General features: G+C 41.4%; 1 protein-coding gene across 3 annotated transcripts in view; it reads right to left on the bottom strand.

Annotated features, from left to right (window-relative positions):
• Positions 1–947: 947 nt before the first annotated feature.
• Positions 948–23691, bottom strand: part of DAAM1 (dishevelled associated activator of morphogenesis 1) — a 163296-nt gene continuing 140552 nt past the window's right edge. For all 3 annotated transcript variants that reach the window (XM_059373313.1, XM_059373315.1, XM_059373314.1), the window contains 8 exons: positions 20108–20214; positions 18236–18324; positions 17226–17394; positions 13427–13534; positions 11815–11875; positions 8803–8934; positions 4719–4889; positions 948–3647 (listed from right to left, as the gene is read on the bottom strand). In XM_059373313.1, coding sequence (XP_059229296.1) covers positions 3438–3647; positions 4719–4889; positions 8803–8934; positions 11815–11875; positions 13427–13534; positions 17226–17394; positions 18236–18324; positions 20108–20214 — 1047 coding nt within the window. In that variant the 3' untranslated portion in view covers positions 948–3437. The remainder of the gene's footprint in view (positions 3648–4718; positions 4890–8802; positions 8935–11814; positions 11876–13426; positions 13535–17225; positions 17395–18235; positions 18325–20107; positions 20215–23691) is intronic.

Here is a 23691-nt window from a genome sequence, read left to right as displayed (position 1 = left end):
CAGAAGTACTTAAGTCTGCTATTAACCACAGGACAATCTGTTTTCAGCTTGACTTCAAACTGGGTTGAGGATGGCCAGTCAATGTGGGGCCAAGAAAAAGCTCTAATTTTCAAAGGATATAATACACATCCCTTGCTCTGTATAGATGACACTTCTCATATTGACCTATATCATAAATTAATTTTAAAAAAGGAAATGCTGGGCGCCTGGGTGGCTCCCAGGCTGGGTTAAGCCTCTGCCTTCAGCTCAGGACATAACCAGGGTCCTGGGATTGAGACCTGTGTTGGGCTCTCTGCTCAATGAGGGGTCTGCTTCCCTCCCAGCTCTACCTATTTGAGATTTCTCTGTCAAATAAATAAATAAATAAAATCTTAAAAAAAAAAAAAAAAGGAAATGCTTCTGAGCGCCTGGGTGGCTCAGTTGGTTGAATGACTGCCTTTGGCTCAGGCCATGATCCTGGAGTCCCAGGATAGATTCCCGAACTGGGCTCCCTGCTCAGCAGGGAGTCTTCTTCTCCCTTTGACCCTCCCCTCTCTCATGCTCTCTATCTCAAATAAATAAATAAAATCTTTCCCCAAAAATAAATAAATAAAAAAGGAAATGCTTCAAAATGAAAACGATTTTCATTCTCGAGACATTCTTTTCTGTACTGCCAGCTGAACAATTTCACCAGTAGCTATACTGAGAAACTGTAACTCTATGGAGTCATACAAAGAGGTTATAGAAAAGTGACAGAAAGGGGTAGCATATAGCATATAGCATATAGTAGTCTGTGAACATATTGAATACTACCAAAGCAGAAAACTACCATTCTAGGTCTGGTACATACAAGCTAAAAAATATGTATGTGTTCTTGACTTAGGAAAGAATTGTCAGTATTTAAATTTAATAGTACAAATAAGTTTGATAATGCTGTTTTAGTAACTCATAGAAAGCATATACATACACCCAATGAATTCATCTCTTTATTGCATATTGTTTTTTTAAAAAAATGTACAATCTCATAACACATACAACATTTTTTTTTCTTGGTACTATAACAACAGTCTTGCACCTAGAGACTAAGAGGTTCCAACTACTAAGCTAATAAGATACAAGACATATAATTAAGTTTACAAATTATAATGCTTTCTTTTTGGCATTAATTTAAAAAAACAAACAAAAAACTTTAAAATACACACCCAAGAGAGAAAAGTGGCTACTTACACCAGCACCAATCTAAAAAGTAGATTTTTTTTCAACAATGGCACATGGAATTACCTGCACGAAGCTTTGGGGGAAAGAAACCAAAATGGAAATGGTAAAGGAGGCCTACCAGGATGGCCAAATCAAAATGAGGATGATTACAAAGGGCAAGAGGGACACGCTAGGGGCTTGCTCCTCTATGTGACTCTCCATCCACTTGTCCATTCCTTAAACTGTAAAACAAAGCCATTTTCAAAATACAGTTCCAAAATTGAGCCAGACCAAATTTCTCTTACTATAAATAGAAAAGAAGATAGAGGCACTTTTGTTAAGGAATAGACACATCCATCATCGTCTCCCATTCCTCATCTCCAAGCCTCTTGGAGCAAAGTCTCTGTCTGCCTCTTTAACCCGGTGGATTTGCAGACCCTGGTTACTGAGGGCTGGGGAGCACAACCTCTGCGGTGAGTTTATGACCTTATTTGCTAGTCATTCACTTCCATAAAATGGGTTTGCAATGAGGGGGGAAAACGTAAAAACCACTGCTCTTGACCACCCTTAGAGCACTATTTCACAGCTTTCAGATAGTGCAGAGACCTTCCCATCTGCACCAAGCATTATAGTTTCTACAAATTATTTTTAAATAGCATGATTCCCGTACAGTGCATATTGGTATTCTATTCACCCCTTTATCCCCATTAGAACATAAGCTCCTTGGGGCAGGGACTTTGTCTTGCTTCTCACTGTAGCCCTACTAAGCCTGGCACATAGTAGGTGTTTAATAAATATTTGTTAATTGACTGAAAAACTCAATTTAGTGAGTAAATAATGTTCTAGTGCAACAGGACAAACTATTCTCTCCACAGGAAACCCAACCACAACACGAATGATAGAAAGAAAAGAGAGAATCTTAGCCCCCTCCCACACTACAAATAAATAAAGCAAAGCCAAAAAAAAAAAAAAAAAAGTAACAGTCCTCTTTATATATAATTTAAGGATATTAAGAATTGGTAGGTTAATGGTAAGCATCTATATTTTATTTTCTAATGTTCATTGTTTTTATTCATTTCTCCCTGAGAGCTTCATCTTTTGGACTGAAATTTTACAGGTAGCTTTACTGACACACAATTTAAAATGACAACATATAAACAACAAACCACTTCAAACATACTTAGAGATAAATAGATCTTGGCATCTCTGTTGGTGTTGTTGACATTTTGTGCATTCACTAAGTGTCCTTTAGTCCAGACCCATACTGACAGAAGATGCAGCTTGTCCTACAAAATAGGAAAAAAAAAAAAGGAAAAAGAAAAGGTACCCCATAAAAAATTTTAAATAATTTTTATCCCGTCAGAGAATTCCTCCTTTTAGGTCTTGGGTGGGAAATTTTATTTTTAAAGTTTATATATCTATATTGTCGAACAATAAGCACATTCTGGCAATCTTGTTCTTTAACAAGAGCGCGAATTGCATTTAGATAAATAGTGTTCTTTTCAAAAGCAATGTAAATAAATCTTCAAGAGCACTTGGCAGAGAACTTGATGAAATCAGGGGGAAAAAATTGATGCCCAAGTTTTAAATATATAAAAAAAGTCTGACATTCTACATAATTCAGATTGTGTGCAAGATGTTCTCAATGAACATTTACAGACTGCACCCCCACACCAATGTCGGAAATTCTAAGCTGGTCCTATCAATTACTGATGCAATACACCAGTGTCACATTGTCAACTATCAAAAACCATTTTAAATCTATATTTTTCCAACACTAGTTTTATCAATGAAAATAATTTCAAAGTATACCAAGCTTGGAAACCATAAAATATTTCTCAAGCCTTTTTTTTTTTTTTTTTTTTTTTTGCTTTTGTTTTTCCTTTTTACTCTAGGGAATGTCTCTGTCACCTCTTTCCTCTTTCAGGAGATTATATTGTGCTTCTGAACAGCCATGGCGTTCAGGGGAAGAAAATGAGCCATATTCAATACAAATGCATACACAAAAGTTTCTGAGCACATACATTAACATAGATTTTTTTTTTAACCATACATATAGGTCTCCAGACAACACTCAGACTTCTATATACATTTTTTTAATATATATGTACACATACATTTACATACACACACATTCACACATTCACTCACAGATGAAAGAAGAAATTGCCACTGTTTGGATTGCAAGGCAGTGTTATGAAAAGTTCTAGTCACTTCAAAGGGCTGCTAATGAGCGTTCTAAAAAAAGTATCCAAGGAAAATTAGAAATTAAGTTTTGTGACTGGTCTCTCTCGGCTGCTGTCCGTCATCTGGTTGGTAATACGCTTGCGATTCCGTTTCAGCTTAGAAAGGTCTTTGTCAAATACTTCTCCTGAGCGTAGAGCTGAAACCAGGTCATCGAACTCTCCACCCTCTTCACTATTCTCTTTTGCTTTCCTCATTTTACGTTCCCTTTCACGTTGTTCTTTGAGCTGCAAATAGAAAGCAACCTTTTACAGAAGTGTCGAAGTGTTTTGTTTTCAGTGGAGATGAAGTCCTTGTAATATGGCCATACTCCAGTCACATCAACCCATGTGCATCCAACAGCTGCTAACGCCCTCGGACCTCACAAGAGACGGGGAACTGGGACTTGAGGTCTTATTGTAGAAGCAATGAATAATGAAGATTAGACACTCACCATCTAGAATCTAGGTAAACCTCATGATATTCTAGTTAAAACAAGAGCAACTAGGACAATTCCTGTGCCTATCATGGAACGAGGAAGTTATCACTGAACAGACCCCAAATATTAGTTTATTTGATAGTACAGAGAGACTAAAGCAAACGCTCATAGGACCACTTTCCTCACATCTAAGGCTTAGCTTCTATCTCCTGTGGATGCCTGGAGCTGGCTACACATGGGTTATTATTATTAAAAACCAAATTATACATGCATTAGAGAAAATTTACACAATTCATATAAACAAAGGTGGAAAAATCATCCTCAATCCTACTGTTAAGAGCTAACCATTGTGAGCCTGCAGGGGGTAGACCCCACCACTATCATTTTCCCTATTAACACTTACCTTACCAAAAAAAAAAAAAAAAAAGATTTACACAGAAGTAATTTTGTAAACTTTCTTTTATCATTAAATATTCTTTGAAAATGTGATTTCCAAGGACTGCATATTCCATTAGGTAGCTATTACACCATTTAAAGCTAATGCCTGGTTGGTAAACATTCAGGTTGTTTCCATATGAGGGCTATTATAAAAATTGTGGCTGGTTCTCTTTGGGCAAATTTAGGGTTATTTCTTTATAATGATTTCTGGGAAATGAAACTCCAGATCAGAGGATGTAGAAATATATCTGTTCAGTCTTTGGACATACACTGCCTGACTGCCTGAGAGAGACTTACGGTGACTCAAACTCAAAGCAGCATTCTAGAGAGTACTTCGATGCTCTCCTTCCTGCTGGCACATCACAGCGCCGTCTACACACCAAGCAGCAGCAGTTCTGGGATTTGCAGGAGGTGGAAACGGCGGAGATCCTCATTATGTTACCTGGGCTTCCATGCGAGCGCGGCGTTCCTCTTCCTCCTTCTTCCTTCTCATGTTCTCATTCTCTTGTTTGGCTTCTGACACAGCCTGAAGAAACTGATCAAAAATGCCAAAGAACTCATCCGGCTGGATTTTGCCAGCTTCCTCCCCAAAGTGTTTCACTGCTTTAGTAAACTGGAAGAAAAAAAAAGGGGGGGGTAGTTTTAAGAAGGTCAGTGTTCCAGAGGAATTGTGTGATCAAACAGAAATCTCTCTAGAAAGCAGTGATGTTCAGAAAGACTCAAATATAACTTGCTGGAGTTCAATGAGCCTGTATTTATCTTTGGCTGCTGAACAGGCCCATCAATCACTGCTAAAGTAAAAAATTTAATACTCCTTGACTTTTGAAACTATTTATTCTTTTCCACCTCATTTCAGCTTAACACCAATGATTACCTACTCTGACTTTTTATTAACTAAACAGTAGTAAAAACAAGAAAGCAAAATATCACAGGGCAGAGCACTCAAGACATAAAACTAATAGCAAACTCGGCAGGGGTAGGGAAACTTGTACTTTTAACTTTTCTTTGAAGCAGTTTAATATCATTTATTGGTGCCATATGGTTAATATCAAAAGCAAATGGGATCCAGTGCTTCTTAGCTGCTTTTCCTAATCCTAAGTAACACTAGCATTGTGATATTTCCTGGGCCTCAATTAGAAAACAGTCACGGACTACAGAATCATTAATGCAACACCGAATTTATGACTGAGAATACAATTTTATTCCAAATTCTTTCTTAGAGAGAATCCCTTTTGGTGCAAATCCTCTCAAAACAGCTAAAATGCAAAATATTAAGGTAGAGATAAAAAAAATTAATACAAATATATGTCTCTTATAACAAAATAGTTATTTCCAGTCTCCTCAGTATTTTTTCCTCCTTTGAGTTGGTCAATGTATCAGCTTATTTAAGATTTTAATTCTTTAAACTGAAGTATAATTAACATACAGTGTTATATTAGTTTCAGGTGTACAACATAATGTTTCACCAATTCTATACAGTATTCAGTGCCCACCAGGAAAAGTGCAGTCCCCATCTGTCACCAAATGTTATTACAATTTTCCTGATTATATTTCCTATACTGTACTCTTCTAGTTTTAGTTCTCCTGGTAGTTATCTTCATAACTCAAGACTGCATGATTTTAGGAGTCTTAGCAGTATCATGACTATCCAAAAAATGTTCAACACCAGTCATAATGTTTTTTAGAAATTTTCTTCCCTCTGTAAGGATCTAATGCTGTTACTCCTAAGCTACTAAGGAAGATGTTTCCAGCTTCGGAGTCAAATGAATTCTCATTCTCTATGCCTAATCAACTACTTAACATTTTCCAGATCTCTAATTTTCTTTTCTTCTTTTTTTTTTTTCTAATTTTCTTCATTTAGACTATGAAGTGTTGGTGCAGTGCCCCCAACCCAAGAATTTAAAGTTGCTTTTATTTTTCTTGCATTATCTCCTTTATTGTATTTTTTTCTGATATTTTGGTAACACTATCTCCCTATAGGAAATATTTTTAGTATTTATTCTTTTATCCCCCCTAGTTTTACTGAAATATAATGGACATATAGCACTGTATAAAATTAAGGTGTACAGCATAATATCTTGACTTCAGTATATTGTGAAATGATCACAACAGATTTGGTTAACACCCATCACCCTATACAGATACACACAAAAGGGTCTACTTTCCTAGTAACTTTCGAACACAGCATGCAGCAGTGTTAACTACAATCATCATATTGTCCATTACAACCCCTATACTTATCTTAGCACCTTTTGGCTACCTTCTTCCAATTCCCCATCAATATTTATTCTGAGATAAAACAATTACAAAGTTATATGTGTGTGCATATGACATCTTATAGTTGTCATGGTATATCTTTAAATTTGTAATAAAAATGTTCTTTTGCCATTTCTCTCTTCACTGAGGAGTTGTTCTCAATGTTTTACTTATTTGGAAATATACTATTAGAAACCAGAGTTCTGGGGTGCCTGTGTGCTCAGTTGGTTAAGCGTCTGCCTTTAGCTCAGGTCATGATGCCAGGGTCCTGGGATTAAGCCCCATGTCGGGCTCCCTAATATAAGAAATAGGGCTCCTCCCTCTCCCATTCCCCCTGCTTGTGTTCCCTCTTGTTGTATCTCTGTCAAATAAACACAGGAAATTTTTATTAGAAAAAAAAGGGAAAAGAAATCAGAGTTCGTTTTAAAATTTTATTTATTTGACAGATTTTATTTATTTGACAGACAGAGATCACAAGTAGGAAGAGAGGCAGGTAGAGAGAGAGGAGGAAGCAGGCTTCCCACTGAGGAGAGAGCCCGATGTGGGGCTTGATCCCAGCACCCTGCGATCATGACCTGAGCTGAAGGCAGAAGCTTTAACCCACTGAGCCACCCAGGCACCCCAGAAATAAGAGTTCTTTAGGGAAAAATACTCTGTTTATACTCCACACACAAAGCTCTAGCTTGTCTTCACGGCTTTATAAGCTAATTTCTAAAAGTTCTGGTATGAACAAAATGGCATTAGATGGCCTACAACTGAGTCTCTAAATCATTTAAGTTCATGCACTCCAAGCCATCCTGAATGATCTTTTTATCTAGGAATTCTAGTGATGATGAAGTCATGTATATTTTGGTCTGAAGAAAACTAGTTCCAGACTGAAGTTCCCACACTAAAATTAAAAAAAAAAAAATAAATAAAAGTAGGTTGTGCATGAGCAAGTGTTTTTATATCACAAATTAACTGTAGGGTTGATTCTTATAAAAATGTTTGAGCCCTCAAGGAAGTAGATTCTATACTGCCTTGTTAGGGTGGGGTTGGGGAGACCCTTCCTTTATAGATCTGTATCATCCAAAGTGGTGAGGCATATGTAAGACATGGGTGGGGGTGGGGGTTAACACAGAGGCCACTGACATCAATCATGGGACAGCAGAAGCTGGACTTCTAATAGCAGTCCTCTGACCATACATTATCTTTCCATTTACTTAATCATGTTGGAGGTGTGGTTTACAGTTGAGACTAACTAATGTATCCTAATACAGTCTTCTTTTGCACTGCAAGCAGTTGTTTATGTACACTACACATAAGCAAACATCCATATCTATTACTAAACAGACGACTACAGTGAAATGACTTCCATTACTCAAGTTATCAAAGAAAAGTTAAAGCAAAGGCTATTGTGGCAACTGAGAAATGAGCAGTGTGGAAGAGCTCGACAGGACGGGGTAGGGGTTTAAGATAACTTATTAACAATGGGGGGGGGGTTGTAAGAGAAAAGATGTGTACATGCATATGTATATAAATGTGTATTTATTTTGGAAGAGGAAATGGGGGGTGGGGAGGAGCTGAAGTCCTAGTTATTAGCCAATGAAAACTTTTCCTTTAGAGGAAATCAAAATTTTGAAATAGCAAGAATCTATAACCTAAAGCACTGTATTATTAAAACAATGCCTCAGGCACCTGGGTGGCTCAGTGGGTTAAAGCCTCTGCCTTTGGCTTGGGTCATGATCCCAGGGTCGTGGGATCGAGTCCCGCATCAGGCTCTCTGCTCAGCAGGGAGCCTGCTTCCTCCTCTCTCTCTGCCTGCCTCTCTTCCTACTTTTGATCTCTGTCAAATAAACAAATAAAATCTTAAAAAAAAAAAAAAAACCCAAAACATATGCCTCTTGTCACGAGGCTCTGAATTAAAGTGCATCTCCTTTAATAAGTTCTGCTGGAGATTTTCAGAGGGAATCTCCTGCCCTAAGTCTGTCTCAGGACAGCATATAAGTTACAGGTACTGGGACACCGTGGCCTTGGTAATGCCTGATCTACTCTTTTCTGGTTCCCAGAAGTAAGTACTTTAATCCAGTATCAACCATGAAAAAATTGCAAAATATTTACTGGTCTTACACCATCCAGATACCCTGAGGTCTTGCTAACCTAAAGGCAACACAGGCCACTTAGACAAAAAGGGTGTGTTTCAATTGATCACAGTCCTAGATACAAAGATACTGAATATCTGCAGGTATCAGCCCTATTGAACAACACTCAGTACTCAAGGGGACACTTACCAGGTCTTTAGCTTCTGCGAGAAGGTCTTCCACATCAGAGAAGCTGAAGCTGGCTACTGTGATGAACTGGCTGACAACAGACACAAACTTGTCCCCGGGCTGTGGGGGCTGAGATTTCTGATATTCTAGCTCCTTAAACACAGGAAATGGACAATGTCAAGGAAGCCCTCAAATGTGGACACACCTTGCCTCATTTTCCATATACCTCGAGTTTAACAAGTCAGAATGGCAAACACATCAACACCTACTCGGAAACACCTTGTGGTAGCCTAGCTCCCCGGGCTCTTCCATCTACCACACCAGAGCCAAGCCCACATGCACCCACACTATTTGCAAACAGCCATTTAGCCGATCATCTGAGTACTTCAACAGTGTGATTTCTTATACTAGCTTTAGGATGTAAGTAGATGAGCATTTAGATAAAATTAACAAGTTAAATAAGGAAAGCAAATTGGATTCCAAAGGTGAGTGACTAAAAGCAAGGGAGTTTAACTGTTGATATTCTGTGCTCAGAATTCTGGGAATCCTGGTTCCTTGATTTTTTTCCTTCTTTCCCTCTGGCCAAGTCTAATGACTTTCTACATGAGGGTATCTGGATCAGTGGAATGTCAACTACAGGCACCATAACTGTCTACCATCTATTTTGTTTTCGTGAACAGGCAGGTAGGAGTATTAGTGTCTTATTAATTACCCATATTCTCCATGACCAGGGTGATGAACACACAGATTATTCAAATCTAATGTTCGTAATTAATTTCAACCATTGCCAGATCCACTTTCTTAATCCCACCCTCTGTGAGTGAGGGATTATTCTCCTTCTTGTACAGATACATAAATTGAGGTATAGAGGGATTAAATTAGTGCAAAGCTGATCTGTGATAGTGCCAGAATTTGAACTCAGGCCTGTTTGACTCCACAGTCTCAGCACCACCACACTGGGCACCAACTGGGCACCAAGATCAGACTTGATCTGAATCTATATTCTTCTGTAACTGCTTTGGCAGAGGCACTAACGAGCAGGAGTGTAGAAGTCACAGGATCTGGGTTCTGATTCTGATCCATTACTGATTTGGTTCTTATCTGTGACAAGTGGCCTGGGTCTCAGTTTCTTCACTTGTAAAAAGCAGGGAATATTCATGTCACCATGAGAACCAACGAAATAAGTGGAAAGTTATAAAATATGGAATCTGCTCTGATTGGAATACATTGCCATAATTCCAGTACTTTGGCCTTGAAAGTCAGCAAGTATGCATGTGAGATACAGAAATATAAAAGCAATTTTGAAGTATTTCATTCATGTATAATCTCATTTCATTCAAAGACTGAATTAAGAATTTTATCTTTGATATCTTCAAACTATATAATCCATTTGTGTCCAGCACAATTAGGATTCATGAATATTTAAACAGGCCAAGGTCTGCCTCCCAGTATTTCCTTCTGGTACTACATTGTGACATGTATGCTGCCGGGGGGCAGGGAAGGTTTCTGTGTTAAAGAGTGTTACAGTGTCCATGACCCAGGTGCTGGAGAGATTTCAGCAAAACTACTTTTAGTAGACCCCAAACCCAAAACTTCCTCCCCACCAGGACCCCTCCCCATGCCTTGCTTGAACTAGCTGAGATGCAAAGGTCAGAGCATCCATTACCAGGCTTTAAGGCTGTCGTAACTATGACCCTTGTCTCAAGAGAGCCTTCCAGTGGGAGGAAATGGGAACGGAGTGAAGGCTATAAAACCAGTCTCATCCCCAACCGCCCTTAACCAGCAGGCCTCTGTAATCTGAGAAAGACCATCCCACTTGCTCACTCAGTGCCTTGGCCCACTGGGGTTGGAAGAAAAAGATTTCTTTCATTCAGTTCATCTCCTTTACTTCTGAAAGAGCATTCCCCAACTCCCAAAAAGAAAAAAGAAGAAGAAGAAGAAGAAGCAGAAGCCTTCTATGTTCCCTAATTTATTAAAAACAAGCAGAAAAATATCAGACATAACTTTTATTAGTTATGTCTTTAATGAATTCAGCTGCTTTTTATGGCACAGTTTTGCTATAAAAAAAGAGGAGGGTCCTCATGGCACTGCTGAGAAGTGATCTGAGAGAGACTTAAGAGAGGAGCACCCTTCCAAGCTGCCCGTGGAGCAGTGTCCCTTGTCGAGTGCCAGGCTGGATCTCCGACCACTCTCTTGAGCAGGCTTCTGGACCTGACCCACCTCCTGGCTCGAGGCCACACTGGGTGGGGCCCACGTGGCGTTCAGGTGCCACGGTCACCAGTAAGCCCAGTGGCACAGCCTGCTTTCCTTCCACGGAGGCATGGCCCCAGGGACAACCTCATTGCTGTGTCCGTGAGTTCACCCCACCCCTCTAAGTCGCAGCTCAAAGTCCATCTCCTCCAGAAGAGAAGCTTCCTCTAATAAATGCCAGTCATTCCATAAGCTTTGTACTAACTTAAATCCACCCTTCTTCCTCAGGCACCTCTGTAATCACTCTGCTTCTCTGGATGTGTTTTCAAGAGCAGAAGGAGCGCTCTTGGCCACTGCCACATCGGGAGGGCAAGGATTCTGAATCATCATGACCCCTGGCCTTGAGAATGGACCATACACCCAAAAGTCTGTTCAATAAATCCTCCCCAGAGGACCAACTCCAAGACAACAGAAGTATTCCACTGTTCTGCTAAGAAAGAACATCACTTATTAATAGAACCTGGACTCGGAGAGGATCCTTGAGGATTATCTAGCCCAACCCACTTTAACGAGCCCTGTCTTACAGGCAGGAAACCAGTGCAACCCTAGGTCTAGCTCCCCAGTTCCTGCTCCCGCGAGACCCCCACGACACCCCCACGACGTCCTGGAGCTGAGTCACCAGGGTGACACAACCTGCATTTGCTTCTTCACTGTTCTTGTTTCCCTACTTTGCTATTTTTTTAATCAATATTTTGATCTACGCCACATTTATCCCGCCTTGCTGGACACCATCAGCACCAGAGAGAGTGAAGAGATTGGGAGTAAGAAGAAACACATACTCACCAGCTCTACTGCTTTCAGGCCACTTCTCAGGGTACTTATTTCTTTGTCCAGCTCAGTCATGCTGTTGCAAATAGTAACATTTTAGTGACCAACATGTGACTTACACGTATTGAACAGATGATGGGTTTACATATCTCATGCCTAGAAGTCCACACTAGTTTATTTTAAGTGTTTAAAATTCCCTTCCATGCTCCGATCTCACAGAAAGGTGACATTTTAAGCTTAGGGACTTTAGATACAGAATTATGGTTTCTGTTTTCCACAGCCAGCAAGTGTATTTTATAGATTAAAAAGAGCAGAGTCGAAATGTCTCCCATTTGTACAAAAATACTTCATGTATTTTTCAATCTCACAAGAAAATCTCACTTAAGGCAAATTATTATACGTGGAAATGAATTTTTTGCCATACATGGCTCCCCTTGAACAAATAAAAGAAGCTGTCTTATCCGCATTCATGCTCAGATTGTACTCTCTGTAATTAGAGAGCACTGCTTTTCACTAAAGTTCTGGTCATATGAATATTACAAGGTGATGGCTTAAACTTCCTTTTTTAAAGTTTTTATTTTTAAGTATTCTCTATACCCATCATGGGGCTCGAACTCAACTCCGATATCAAGAGTGGCTGACTCTGCTGACTGAGCCAGCCGGGCACCCGGGGATGGCTTAGATTTCAATCACGATGATATTTCTTAAAGTTATACTAACTAGATTTCATTGTCTTTTTGTAGAGAGAAAGTTTCCTGGGTTTCTCCTATAAAACTTTCTATTTGATGGCTTTTAAAACCTCAGAGATTGTAACACAATCCTCTTAGATAATTCAGATGTAAACAAATTCATCAATGTTTCATTTAACATTTTCATTTCATATCTCATATTTCTATCAAATTCTACAAAAAGAGGGAAAAAACTAGATGGCTCATCATCATTCTTTTCAAATTCACTGCAAAAGAGATGCAGTTTTAAATACACATGTATGTTTTTAAAGGGCCAAAAGGAGGAGGGAAGAACAAGGGAAACTGCCTGCTCTTCAGTCTCTGAAAAGTGGTGTGAAGTCTGTGGTGAAAGTTTGGCAACTTTCCATTTTATTTTTAGTTCCTTCATTTGCATAAAGACTGCTTTCCATTAAAAGGCTGCCTTGGTTCCTGAGAGTGTGTGCACATGTGAAAATTACTAGCAATGCCCTGACATTTAGGTTCTATTTGCTTAGCTATGTATCCTTGTTAACTAAGGGTGTTCCTACCTGTATTGAATAGAAGTACCTTTTAGATGTACGAGCGAAACCACATTCCTTTATAATCCTCTTAATAACTCAGAAAATAAGGTTTTCTGGAAGTTAAAATTACATGCAGGAGTAGTCCAAAGAAGCTAGAAAAACATGCATATATATATATATATATATATATATATATATATATTCAAAACCATGTAGCATATTTCAGTGACTTGGACAGGTTTCAAACTTTACTTCATATGTTATTCAGGGGAAAGCAAACGGAAGGAGCCTCTTCATGCAATGCCAGCTAACTGCCTCAATGGCTAAAGCACAGTCCAAGTGATTAAAAAAAAAAAACAAAAAACAAAAAAACTAAGACAATTCCCTGGAAGGACTCACTTTACTTTTGCTGCGTGAGGAATGTCCCGTAGTTCTTCATTTAGATTGAGGACCTTGGGGTATTTATTTTCCACAATAGTTATGAGATAGTGCAAAAGTGTGATGTTCCTACAATTAAAAAAAGAAAAAGTATTAGACATGCTTAATATCTGTGCCTGGTTTGCCTGTGCAAGTGGCTGAACCTGCAAGAATGCCATATTCCTGCATTCACTCCAGGATTTGGAGACTTTTAAGAGGGATCCTCAAGAGAAGGGAACAGGGAAGAGCTTACATGAGATTTACACAACTTTATGTAAAAGGAAGCCAGTATCTTCAAAAGGGAAGGGGACAAGATTTACTACTTTGGCTCATAAAGAGCATCTTTCAAAATGTGGATGATGGAAATGAATAGGAACCCTCGTCAACAGGAACATACCTACCAAAGACAAGGTGTGCTCAGAGGCTCACAATAAGCTGGGATGGGGGTGGGGCGGTAGGGACTGAGGGGTGCTTAATTTACTAAAAAGTACAGCTATTTTTTATTTTTATTTTATTATTATTTTTTAAGATTTTATTTATTTATTTGACAGACAGAGATCACAAGTAGGCAGAGAGACAGGCAGAAAGAGAGAGGCGGGAAGCAGGCTCCCTGCCGAGCAGAGAGCCCGATGCGGAGCTCGATCCCAGGACCCTGAGACCATGACCTGAGCCGAAGGCAGAGGCCTAACCACTGAGCCACCCAGGCGCCCCACAGCTATTTTTTAAATATAAAAGTACAGAGCAGTGACTCACTGATAAGAATTTATTGATAATTCTCATTTAAGCTTTTTCAACTCTACGATAACTTTTCTCCCCTGACTCATTTATTTTGCTAGCTTTTGTCCCCTCGGACTCATCTGTTTTGCTGGGTAGCAAAGGGTGGTCAGAAAGCTAGAAGGTCACCTGCATTAGGGCTGGGTCTGGACGTGGACCAGGACCGTGCCATCATGGCCATGACATCTTTGCAGCCAAGAATCCATTTCCTAATGTTAGCAACACTTCAGCTCCTACCTCCACAACCCAGCTCCCTCTTTGGTGGTGACAGGCCTGAACCCTGACTGACCTGGATTGAAACAGTGGATGCGTGATAACACTGCCTGTTAGGCCAAGCTGTGGTGGTCTGGTCCCGTTGTCCCGGACTCCAACGCACATTATAGTCACCTGGTCCCAGATGCCGGGGCCTGAGATGGGGGTGGGGCCAGGCACGGGTATTTTTTAAAAACTCCCCAGTAATTCTAAGAGCCAGGATCACAAACCGCTGGTCTACTGAAAGTTACCATAATCAAGAGGACATAAATGTATTTCTTTAAAGACATGGTCATAATCTTTAGGCAGGCTACTAATTTACGATGCTAAATCACAGTAGCCTCGGCAATCCCCACCCCAAGTGAAGCAGAATTGTCAAATAATTTCCTTTCCCATAATAACGAAATGGTTTTCATTTCTGTTTGTCCCTGCATCTTCACAGAAGTCAGTGCGATCCCATTCCTCTGAGTCAACTGGCCCACGTCTGAGAAAAACTTTTCCTTCATTTTTCTTGCTCTCAATAAGCTATTAGAAAACAATAGCCCAGCAAAGTAAAGTAGTGGCTAGTGATTCTGGCCCTTTACTTTGTAGATGTCAAGCTGTTAGCCTTCCATTTCAGATTTGCTGTTCACAGAATCTCGGTGTAGGCCCAAGGGAGCCAAACCCCAGCAGCCATTACAAGAAAGGGTAGAGCCATTTTCTTCACTTTCACAAAGATGCTTTGTTATTTAGAGACACTAAATCCAATTAAACACATATACTTTTCTTAGTGTAGAAAGACTTCAGGCTAGATCAGAACGTTCCCATTCGTTTGCTATCCAAATAATACCTTGCTGGATTGAATATAAATTCTTGAAGAATGAAAAACCGGCCAATAGCCACACACATGATTACTCATCGGTATGGCGGGAAACAAGGGAAGCAGAGGGAACGCACCCTTCACGGCTAACTGTCCCACCCCTGCGCAGTTTGATTAGAGTCAACTGAGTATTTCCTGAGTGACTGCTTATAAACAAGGCACTCTGCTAGGCACTATGGGTTTACAAGACACTGGGGCACTATTTCCAGGGACAAAACATTCACAGGAAGAGGAGGAAAAAGAGATCAGAAATGTTTTTAATTTATTATTTTGAAAAGGCCTGCATATTAAATTCTATGGTAACTTCAACAAGCAGATAATCTCAGAGTAAGTGCCAAGTTATCAGTAATGAGGGGGCAGAGGGTATCAAGGGAAAGAGAGAGAGACAGAGAATGCAGAGAAGGAGGGGGGAGAGAGAGCGGGAGAGAGAGAGAGAGAAGGCAGGGAGGGAGGGGGAGAGAGGGAGAAAGGGAAGGGGTGGGGGGAGAGGTTGGGGCGAGGAGGGAGGGAGGGAGGGAGGGAGAGAGGACTAACTGGTAGTGAGGGTCTCCTCCTCTTTAATTTGCAAGCGGAGTTGAAGAGAACACCCTTAAAAAGGTGACTGCCCTTTATATGCAAGTAAGAGGTTGCAGCTATCTACTACACCTTCCAAATAAGGTCCATGTGTTGTCGGAGCGGAGCTGAGGATAAGAGAACAGGTGTCAAATACCCATGAGGCCAAATACCTTGCCTGTGATCTTAGGCAAGCTAAAGGAACCACTGGACACTGCCTCAGTTTCTTAATCTGACAACAGGTGCTACAGCCCTTTGGCCTGTGTACCCCGCACTATCAAATACAAAAGTGCTCTGGAAGGATCAAGGGCGTACGTTAAAAATAAGGTGGTGATTGCACAGCTGCCCTTTGTTAATCTATCTCTACATAATGCAAAACTAAGGTTTAGCCCTACAACTTAACATATTGCTTATTTCTTATAGGATGGATTCAGGATGGCCATGATGTTCTGCGTCACTAATCTCACAGAAAACACAGAGTAAAGAGCCTTACTAGTGGGGAATACTTAGGGTGAACAGCCCATATTTCTAAGAAGAATTTGGACACAGGGAAGTTCACCTTAGAAACAACTGTGCAAGTTGCTCTGAAGACAGGAAGAGACTTAGCGGAACAGAGCTCCCTGGGAAACTAGTGTTTTATGCCTAATGAGCCTACCTGTTAATGACAGCAGAGTACTTTTCACCTTGGTGTTTCTAACAAGAATCCATTCACCTAAAAAACTCTCTAGGAAACATTTAGAGGAGTCTTGGAAGGAGCAGTTTAATACCAACAGCCAAACTGCATTTATACCTCATAATTTTTTATAGCTGCTAGCATCAATGTATAAAGGACGGAAAGCATACCTAAGACCCCAACAAACTTCACATTCTATCATCAGCTGTCAGTTTTTTTCTTTTCCCTGGAACGCAGTTCTCTGTGGAGGGGGTCATGCCTGGGAAAGGTCACAAGGAGACCATTAGCATGCGGGTCACAGTCTGTTTCTGGATCCGGGCACTAGTCACACAGAGGTTCAGTGTGTGAAAACTCATCCGGTGGTGCATTTCTGACTGATGACCTTGTCTTTAGTGTATTACACTATAATACAAAGTTTATCCAAAAAACTCTTAAACTTAGACTAGATGCTATCTTCCCAGGGATTGAAAATGGATGAAGGATAATAAGCCCGATGGGAATTCCGGGTTATCTGTAATTAGGAGAGGAGAGAAGTCGATGCTGGAGAGGGAAGGAGCATGCGCGAGAGTCAAGCACACCAGAGGCTGCAGCATTAGGGAGACCCAGGAGGCCCGGAGGGGTCCTGACTTCAGCTCCGGGGGCCTCCAAGTGTTGGAAGAATCCGTACTTACTTGTCAATACTGGATTTTGTGTCAGCAATCTTGTTTAGGCTGGATATCTTGAATCCGTACGCGTTGCCTCTTTGGCCTTTATTCATGTAATTTCCAAATGCCAAAACCACTTCTAGTAGCTGCTTCAAGGCGCTGCTCCTGAACAACTCTTCTGAGCCGGAACGGATTGCTTCAAAATAAAGCACACATAACCACAACTACCACCAGCGAGACGCCTCAGTGACACCCGTCCTAACCCACACACCCAACAGCAGATACTGAAGAGGTAAGCCTGGGTCGCCGGACAATCAGGGAGCCTTACAAAACACCTCAACTAGCAGCAAAGAGCAAGGGGAGAGCCAGTGATGTTGTTCAATGGACCCACGGTAGCTGCACAATCATCCTTTTCCTGGCTGATTCATTAACCGTGCGCAGTTAAGAATACATAGAAAGGGACCGCATTTCCCACATTCCGCCGCAAACGCTTTCTTGCCTGGTAGGACTCAGATCAAAAGGATGACTGAGCAATTCTAGCGACAAAGAAGCCCCTGGCCAAATGTGTTCCATGTTACAGCTTGCAGGCATGACCCACAAGGGACTGGGGCTGGAGCAGGCTCCTGAGTCCAGCCTGCATTCTGTGGCTGTGCTCTGCAGCTGCCGAGGTTTCAAACACTTAAAAATTTAACAGCCTGAAATGTTCCCTTAGAAATCCCAGTATAGCACCACTGTGATAAAGCTAGTTACAGACTCCTAGCTAGTGGTGGTCAAATATGTGTCTTACCAACACCCAGCAAGTTAAAAGCCCACTTCTCCAGAAGAGCCCAGGAGGTGTGCTGTGAGCTCCAGAAGCCAGGCCAGGTCAGAGGGCTAGGGATGGATCTTATGTGACTAGCCACCTCAAGTCCAGGAGATTTTAAGGAAAAAAAAAAAAAAATCACCCAAGGGATCCTGTTTACTATCCGCACTTGGACTGTACTTGCAAACAGGCACTTATGATGAACATCATTTTCAATCTGGAGGCCTGACTTTACCTTCTACTTTAGGTTTCACTTCTGCCACCCGCTCGGCAAACTTCTTTTTGAAGTACAGCGATTGGAGTCTTTGCTGATAATGGTTAATTCTGTAAGAGCAAGCACGGACTGATGAGCATTTATTTACTTACGACGTCTATCTATGTTCACTCAGGGGATATGGAGGCGGAGGTACTTTAGAGTACACACCCCCCAATACACACACACACACACACACACACACACAATTCCTTATTCCTCGTCTGGACAGGAGCACAGGAAATGAGGCCACTTTGTCTGAAGAGCCCACTTCCCTCTGACCGCCGGAGTATTTGGGCAATGGCCGTAGGGTCCTTAGCTCTAAAAAGATCAGGCAACTGCTGAAAGAAAAGGAGAGTTGTCCCCTCCCTTTCCTCAGAGTCCCAGGAACTCTTGTGAACAGAGGAGATAAAAAGGAATGAAAATGTAAAGCCTACTCCACGTTCTGGGCAAGAGAGGGGCTGTTTCTCATGTTTCTCCCATGCTTAACTTTCCACAAAGTTTGCCTCCAGCAAAGCTACAGAGTAAAACTCATGTCCATCAACCTCTCCTCATATCATCTTCTTCCCACTCATGTCCCCAAATGATCCCCTTTCTTTACAGCTAGCTCCCTTTCTGCTCCCCTCAGGGCTGACAGGCTCTGCCTTTCAAGACAACAACTAGTGACCAGCGATAAGAGGATGCAAACTGGCCTCTGGTCACCACTAAGATAAGTTGCTGCTGCTGAGAGGGGGAGCGCAGGCACTCTTGCCAAGGCCTTCTGAACTCAGATCACTGCCTTAGCTGCTCTCTGTGGGAAACTTCAGTCCAGTAGCCCCATCCAATCAAATAGACCTATATTTGCAGTCTAGGTTCTCCTCTTGTTAGGTGACCTTCAACAGGTAACTAAATTCCTCCATTAGATGGAAGAGTATACCTCCCTACCCAACAGCCTCCTGGTGGTGCTGATAGAAGGATCAAGGGGGGGTGATGCATGCACAGGTCTAGACAATTACAAAATGGCGGCCAATGTGGGTGACCATCTATTTATCCACACACAGGCTTGCTGGGCACACCAGTCAAAATTCCAAAACCATCCTTTGTCCTATAGCGGTATTCTTCCCAACAGCAAGGTGAGATGGAACAACAAAAATAAGTCTAGATATGGCAGAAATGTAGAGTGAGAGCCATGTTCACCTTGGCTACACTCATAGGCCTTTGGTACTCAGGGGAAGAGCTCTGCCCTGGGGTTGAAGGAGAGTCTCGGCACCACTGGTCCTTTTCTAATGCAGAATCAATTTTTTCAGGCCTGGGATGGCAAATAGACTCAAGCTCACATGCCAAACAAAATTATGAAGCAGTGGCTGCCTCTGGGTTTTCTGGAGAAGGCTTGAGAATGCTTGCCAAGACTCTGTGGGAAGTGTGCCATGACTGATTAGAGATATCTGCATGTGTCATGATTTGACATCCAGACCCTAGTTGTTCATTCATGTGGGCTCCAGGTCGACACGGCTGGGTCTGCCCATTTTCTGAGATGCTGGGCTACAGAGAGAAGGGAGATATAATCCCATAGCAGTCAAAGTGTGGGGGTGGGGGGTGGGGGGAGACACTGACTGGAACCAGGAAAAGTTATGACTTGTTTAGGTCCAGAACCAGAGGTAATTATGAAGAAATGCTAGCCCTGGCTCACCCAGAGGGAAGAATTCCCATAAACAAAACAAATTCCACATAGTTCTGACTTAAGAAGATTTTATAATTTAAAAGGGCTTTAAGTGAAGCCAGGTTACTGGCCCAATTAATTCAACCAGAATCACAAGTTTATCTTCCTGAGAGAGGTCAAGGGCATATTCATGTCTTAGGCATTTTCAAACTCACCGGCTCATTTCGAAAAGGAATCTATCAGCCTTGGCCATCCGATCCAGTTCATGCTTATGTTCCTCCAACAGGTCAATGTCACTTTTTTCAGGAACAAATTTCAAGAGCTAAGAAGCACATGCAAATATTAAAACTGAGGTTTATAACTAAATTCTTGCAGTAAATTTTCACTCTTTCAGTTATCTGCCCCAAAATGAGACTGTATCTTTTGTTGAATTTATAAACTGTGCTACAGGTCATTGTTAAGATACCATACAAATGACTAAATCTTTGCAGTTAGGTGGTCAAAGGTACCAACTTCTAGTTACAACGTAAGTTCTAGGGAGGTAACACACAGCATGACTAGAGTTAACACTGCTGTATATGTACAGGACAGTTGTTAAGGTGGTCGATTCTAAGAATTGTCGTCATGAGGAAGAATTTCTTTTCCTTTTTTATTGTATTTACAGGACATGATGGATGATGCTAACAAAACTTATTGCCTTATCATTTCACATCTGTAAGTCAAACTACTATGCTGTATGCTTTAAATTTATAGGTCAATATGTAGGTCAATAATATTTCAATGAAACTTGAGGAAAAATCTTTTCTTTTTTACTTACAGGTAGTTAAATTGATGTAAGATTCATTCCTGGCAACTTTCTACTCTATATTGTCTTTCAAATCAGATTGTGGAAGCTCTTTACCAGGATCCATTTTGCATAGACCCTTAGAGGGACTTGGGATATTCAATACTCTCATTAGAAGGTGATGCAACGGAGGTCCAGAGAGACAAAGTCACTTACCCAGAATTACAGAGAAAGTTCATGTAATCATCAGAAATAGAACTTAGGTCTCTTGACTCCCAGCTCAATGCTTTTTTCTATTACATCATGCTGGGATGAGTAATTCTATGTGTATTTTCCATTCAACTTGTTTATTTCTCTGCCTTATGTATTTCCATCTCATTTTTTGCTCCATGTCATGATGGATGAGAAGAACATGGTAGGAGGGGCGCCTGGGTGGCTCAGTGGGTTAAGCCGCTGCCTTCGGCTCAGGTCATGATCTCGGGGTCCTGGGATCGAGTCCCGCATCGGGCTCTCTGCTCAGCAGGGAGCCTGCTTCCCTCTCTCTCTCTCTGCCTGCCTCTCCATCTACTTGTGATTTCTGTCAAATAAATAAATAAAATCTTAAAAAAAAAAAAAAAAAGAACATGGTAGGATTTGGTTTTTGATTCTATTTTTTATTTTGGCGGAAGAAATGAGCATGGAATGTGGGAGAAACAGCAATATTTAAAGTTGAAAAAATACTCTGTGTCTTATTTCAAATCACAAATATGTGTATATATACCTGCAGCCCTGTCCAAGTGTGCTATTTTCTGGATCAGATGTCCTTGGATATATATAAATTTTTTAATGATACTGACCCTCTGGACCCCAAGAGTCTCCCTATAATTTGAAGCTGGCATTTGGATGATTCATTTAGTAGGTTTCCAAAGTTTGTTGGATTTAATGATGGGACCTCAGAAAAGGCAGTTTGGGTGCCATCAGGAGGAAAAGAGAAATAGAACTACAGGTGAATGGAAATATATTCCAGGCAGAGTGCACATCACGTGCCAGGGTCTGGAAAGGGTGGCACAGCATTTATGCCAGTAGAACAGCTGTAATGGCAGTGGGGGAGGGTAGCAGTGGTCAAGGTCAGGGAGTAGCAAGGACCTTGAAAGAATTTCAGTCTTTATTTTGTGGGCTCTGGGATAGGACTTAAAATATTAAGTAAAGGGATGAATTTACATTTTAAAAAGACCACTACGCTCACAACAGAGAAGGAATTAGAAAGGATCAAAAGTATTAGGGGGTTGTGATTAGATTGTTGGTATAGTAATCCAGGTGAGAGAGGATGGTGATCTGGATTGGGTCATAGGTAGATTCTAGAATAGAACTAGCCTGACTTGTTGATGGATGTCGGGTTATGGTAGAGGGTCAAAAGGATGCGTCCAGGCTTCTAGCTTAGGCAACAATGTATACATTGTATACAATGTATACAATGTAACAGGAAACCCAGGACCAAATGGAGGAGAGTCGGTGGGGAGAGAGTGTTTAGTGTTTGAAATACTGGCAAGAGAACCAAGTAGAGATTCCTAGTTGGTAGGTGGACAAATGGGTCTGACGCGCTATACAGAGCTGTTTGGAAGACAGAGCATGGATACTGACTACAACATGCAAGGATGTGAGTGAGGTAACCAGGGGAACCGTCAACGGAAACAAAGCAGGGCTGGAGAGAAGCCAGTGTCTGAGGAATGAGTACAAGAGGAGTAACCTTTAGAGGAGACAATGAAATGCCAAAGAAACACATTTCACCATGGAGCAAGTGGCCATCGGTGTCACATACCAGCAGCAAATCAAGGAAGATAAGGACTGCAAAGTGCCCCCTAGCTTTGGCAACAGGGAGGTGGTGAGTCCTTAGTGAGAACAGCTTTCGGGAGGTGAGGAAGAGTGAACAGGAGGTGAGTGTGGACAAGCTTTCAAGAACTCTGCTTGTATCAAAAGAGAGAGAGGACAGTAGCTAGATGGGCATGCATAGTATGAAAAGGTGTTTTGTGAAAGGCTGAGACTTGAACAAGTTAAAAGTGAAGAGAAAAAGGTGTATGATGGGGGGGGTGGGGTGCAGACAGGATGCTCTGATCCAGCTGGGTTCCTAAGCAGAAGGAAGGGCTGGGCCAGAGCAGAGGCCAGAGCCACCCCTCTTTCCTGATGGGATGTCATGGATGTGGATGCCGGTGGGTTCACTGGTCTGGTAGCCTGACTGGTTCTAGGCATTTATGTACCTGTGTTCAAATGGTACCAGTGGACAGGACCAGTATCTTCTTGCTATTCCTCAGTTCAGGGAGGAAGGTAATAAGGGAAGGAGAAGGGAGAAGCAAGAGAGAGAAAAAGACTTGTTTTTTCCTCTTAGTTTGGATTTTTATCTACTGGGCAAGGAACTTCATTTCGAGTCTTAGGGATTCCTCCTCCCCCCACGACACACACACTGGTTTGTGTGCACTAAGCCACAGGCCCCTGTTCAGGACAACACTAGCTCTTTTGTACAGAATGCTGTGAGAGGCACATGCTAAGGTTCAGTCCTTCCCAAAACAGAGTCAAGTGACAGACTGTGTCCGGATAGTTTTAGGAGAGGAATGAAGACTTAGACAAATACCTGGGAATGAGGAGAAAACTATAGTTCCAAGAAAGAGGAGGGTATCAATCTCCTCTGAGTTCTGAGCTCAGCAGCTAAAAGCAGAGAGGAGGGAAGGAATCTGATTCAAATGCAAATCCTAACTAGGAGTAGAGAGATACTAGTTAAAAGTTTGTCTGGGAGAAGTGCTGTGTGAAAGAAGAGGAAGCAGAGGAAGAAGAGAATAAGGAGGAAAAGAGAGTATGGTAGGTAGGTGACCAGAGAGTAAGACCCACAGAATTATCAGGGTAGACCAGGTCAAAAGTATCCCATTTGGCCAGATTCTGCTTCAGTAAATTGATTTTCTTGTATTTATTTGAAGTACATTCTATTTGCACGAGAAGCCCTTTTGGCAAGATCTTGAAATCCCTTCCCTCAAGGAGGAATTTTGC

This window comes from Mustela nigripes, chromosome 13 (assembly GCF_022355385.1).
Source record: "Mustela nigripes isolate SB6536 chromosome 13, MUSNIG.SB6536, whole genome shotgun sequence".
Taxonomy (NCBI): Eukaryota; Metazoa; Chordata; class Mammalia; order Carnivora; family Mustelidae; genus Mustela; species Mustela nigripes.
Note: the sequence above shows the minus strand (reverse complement) of the source record. Positions and strands in the feature narration are given on the sequence as shown.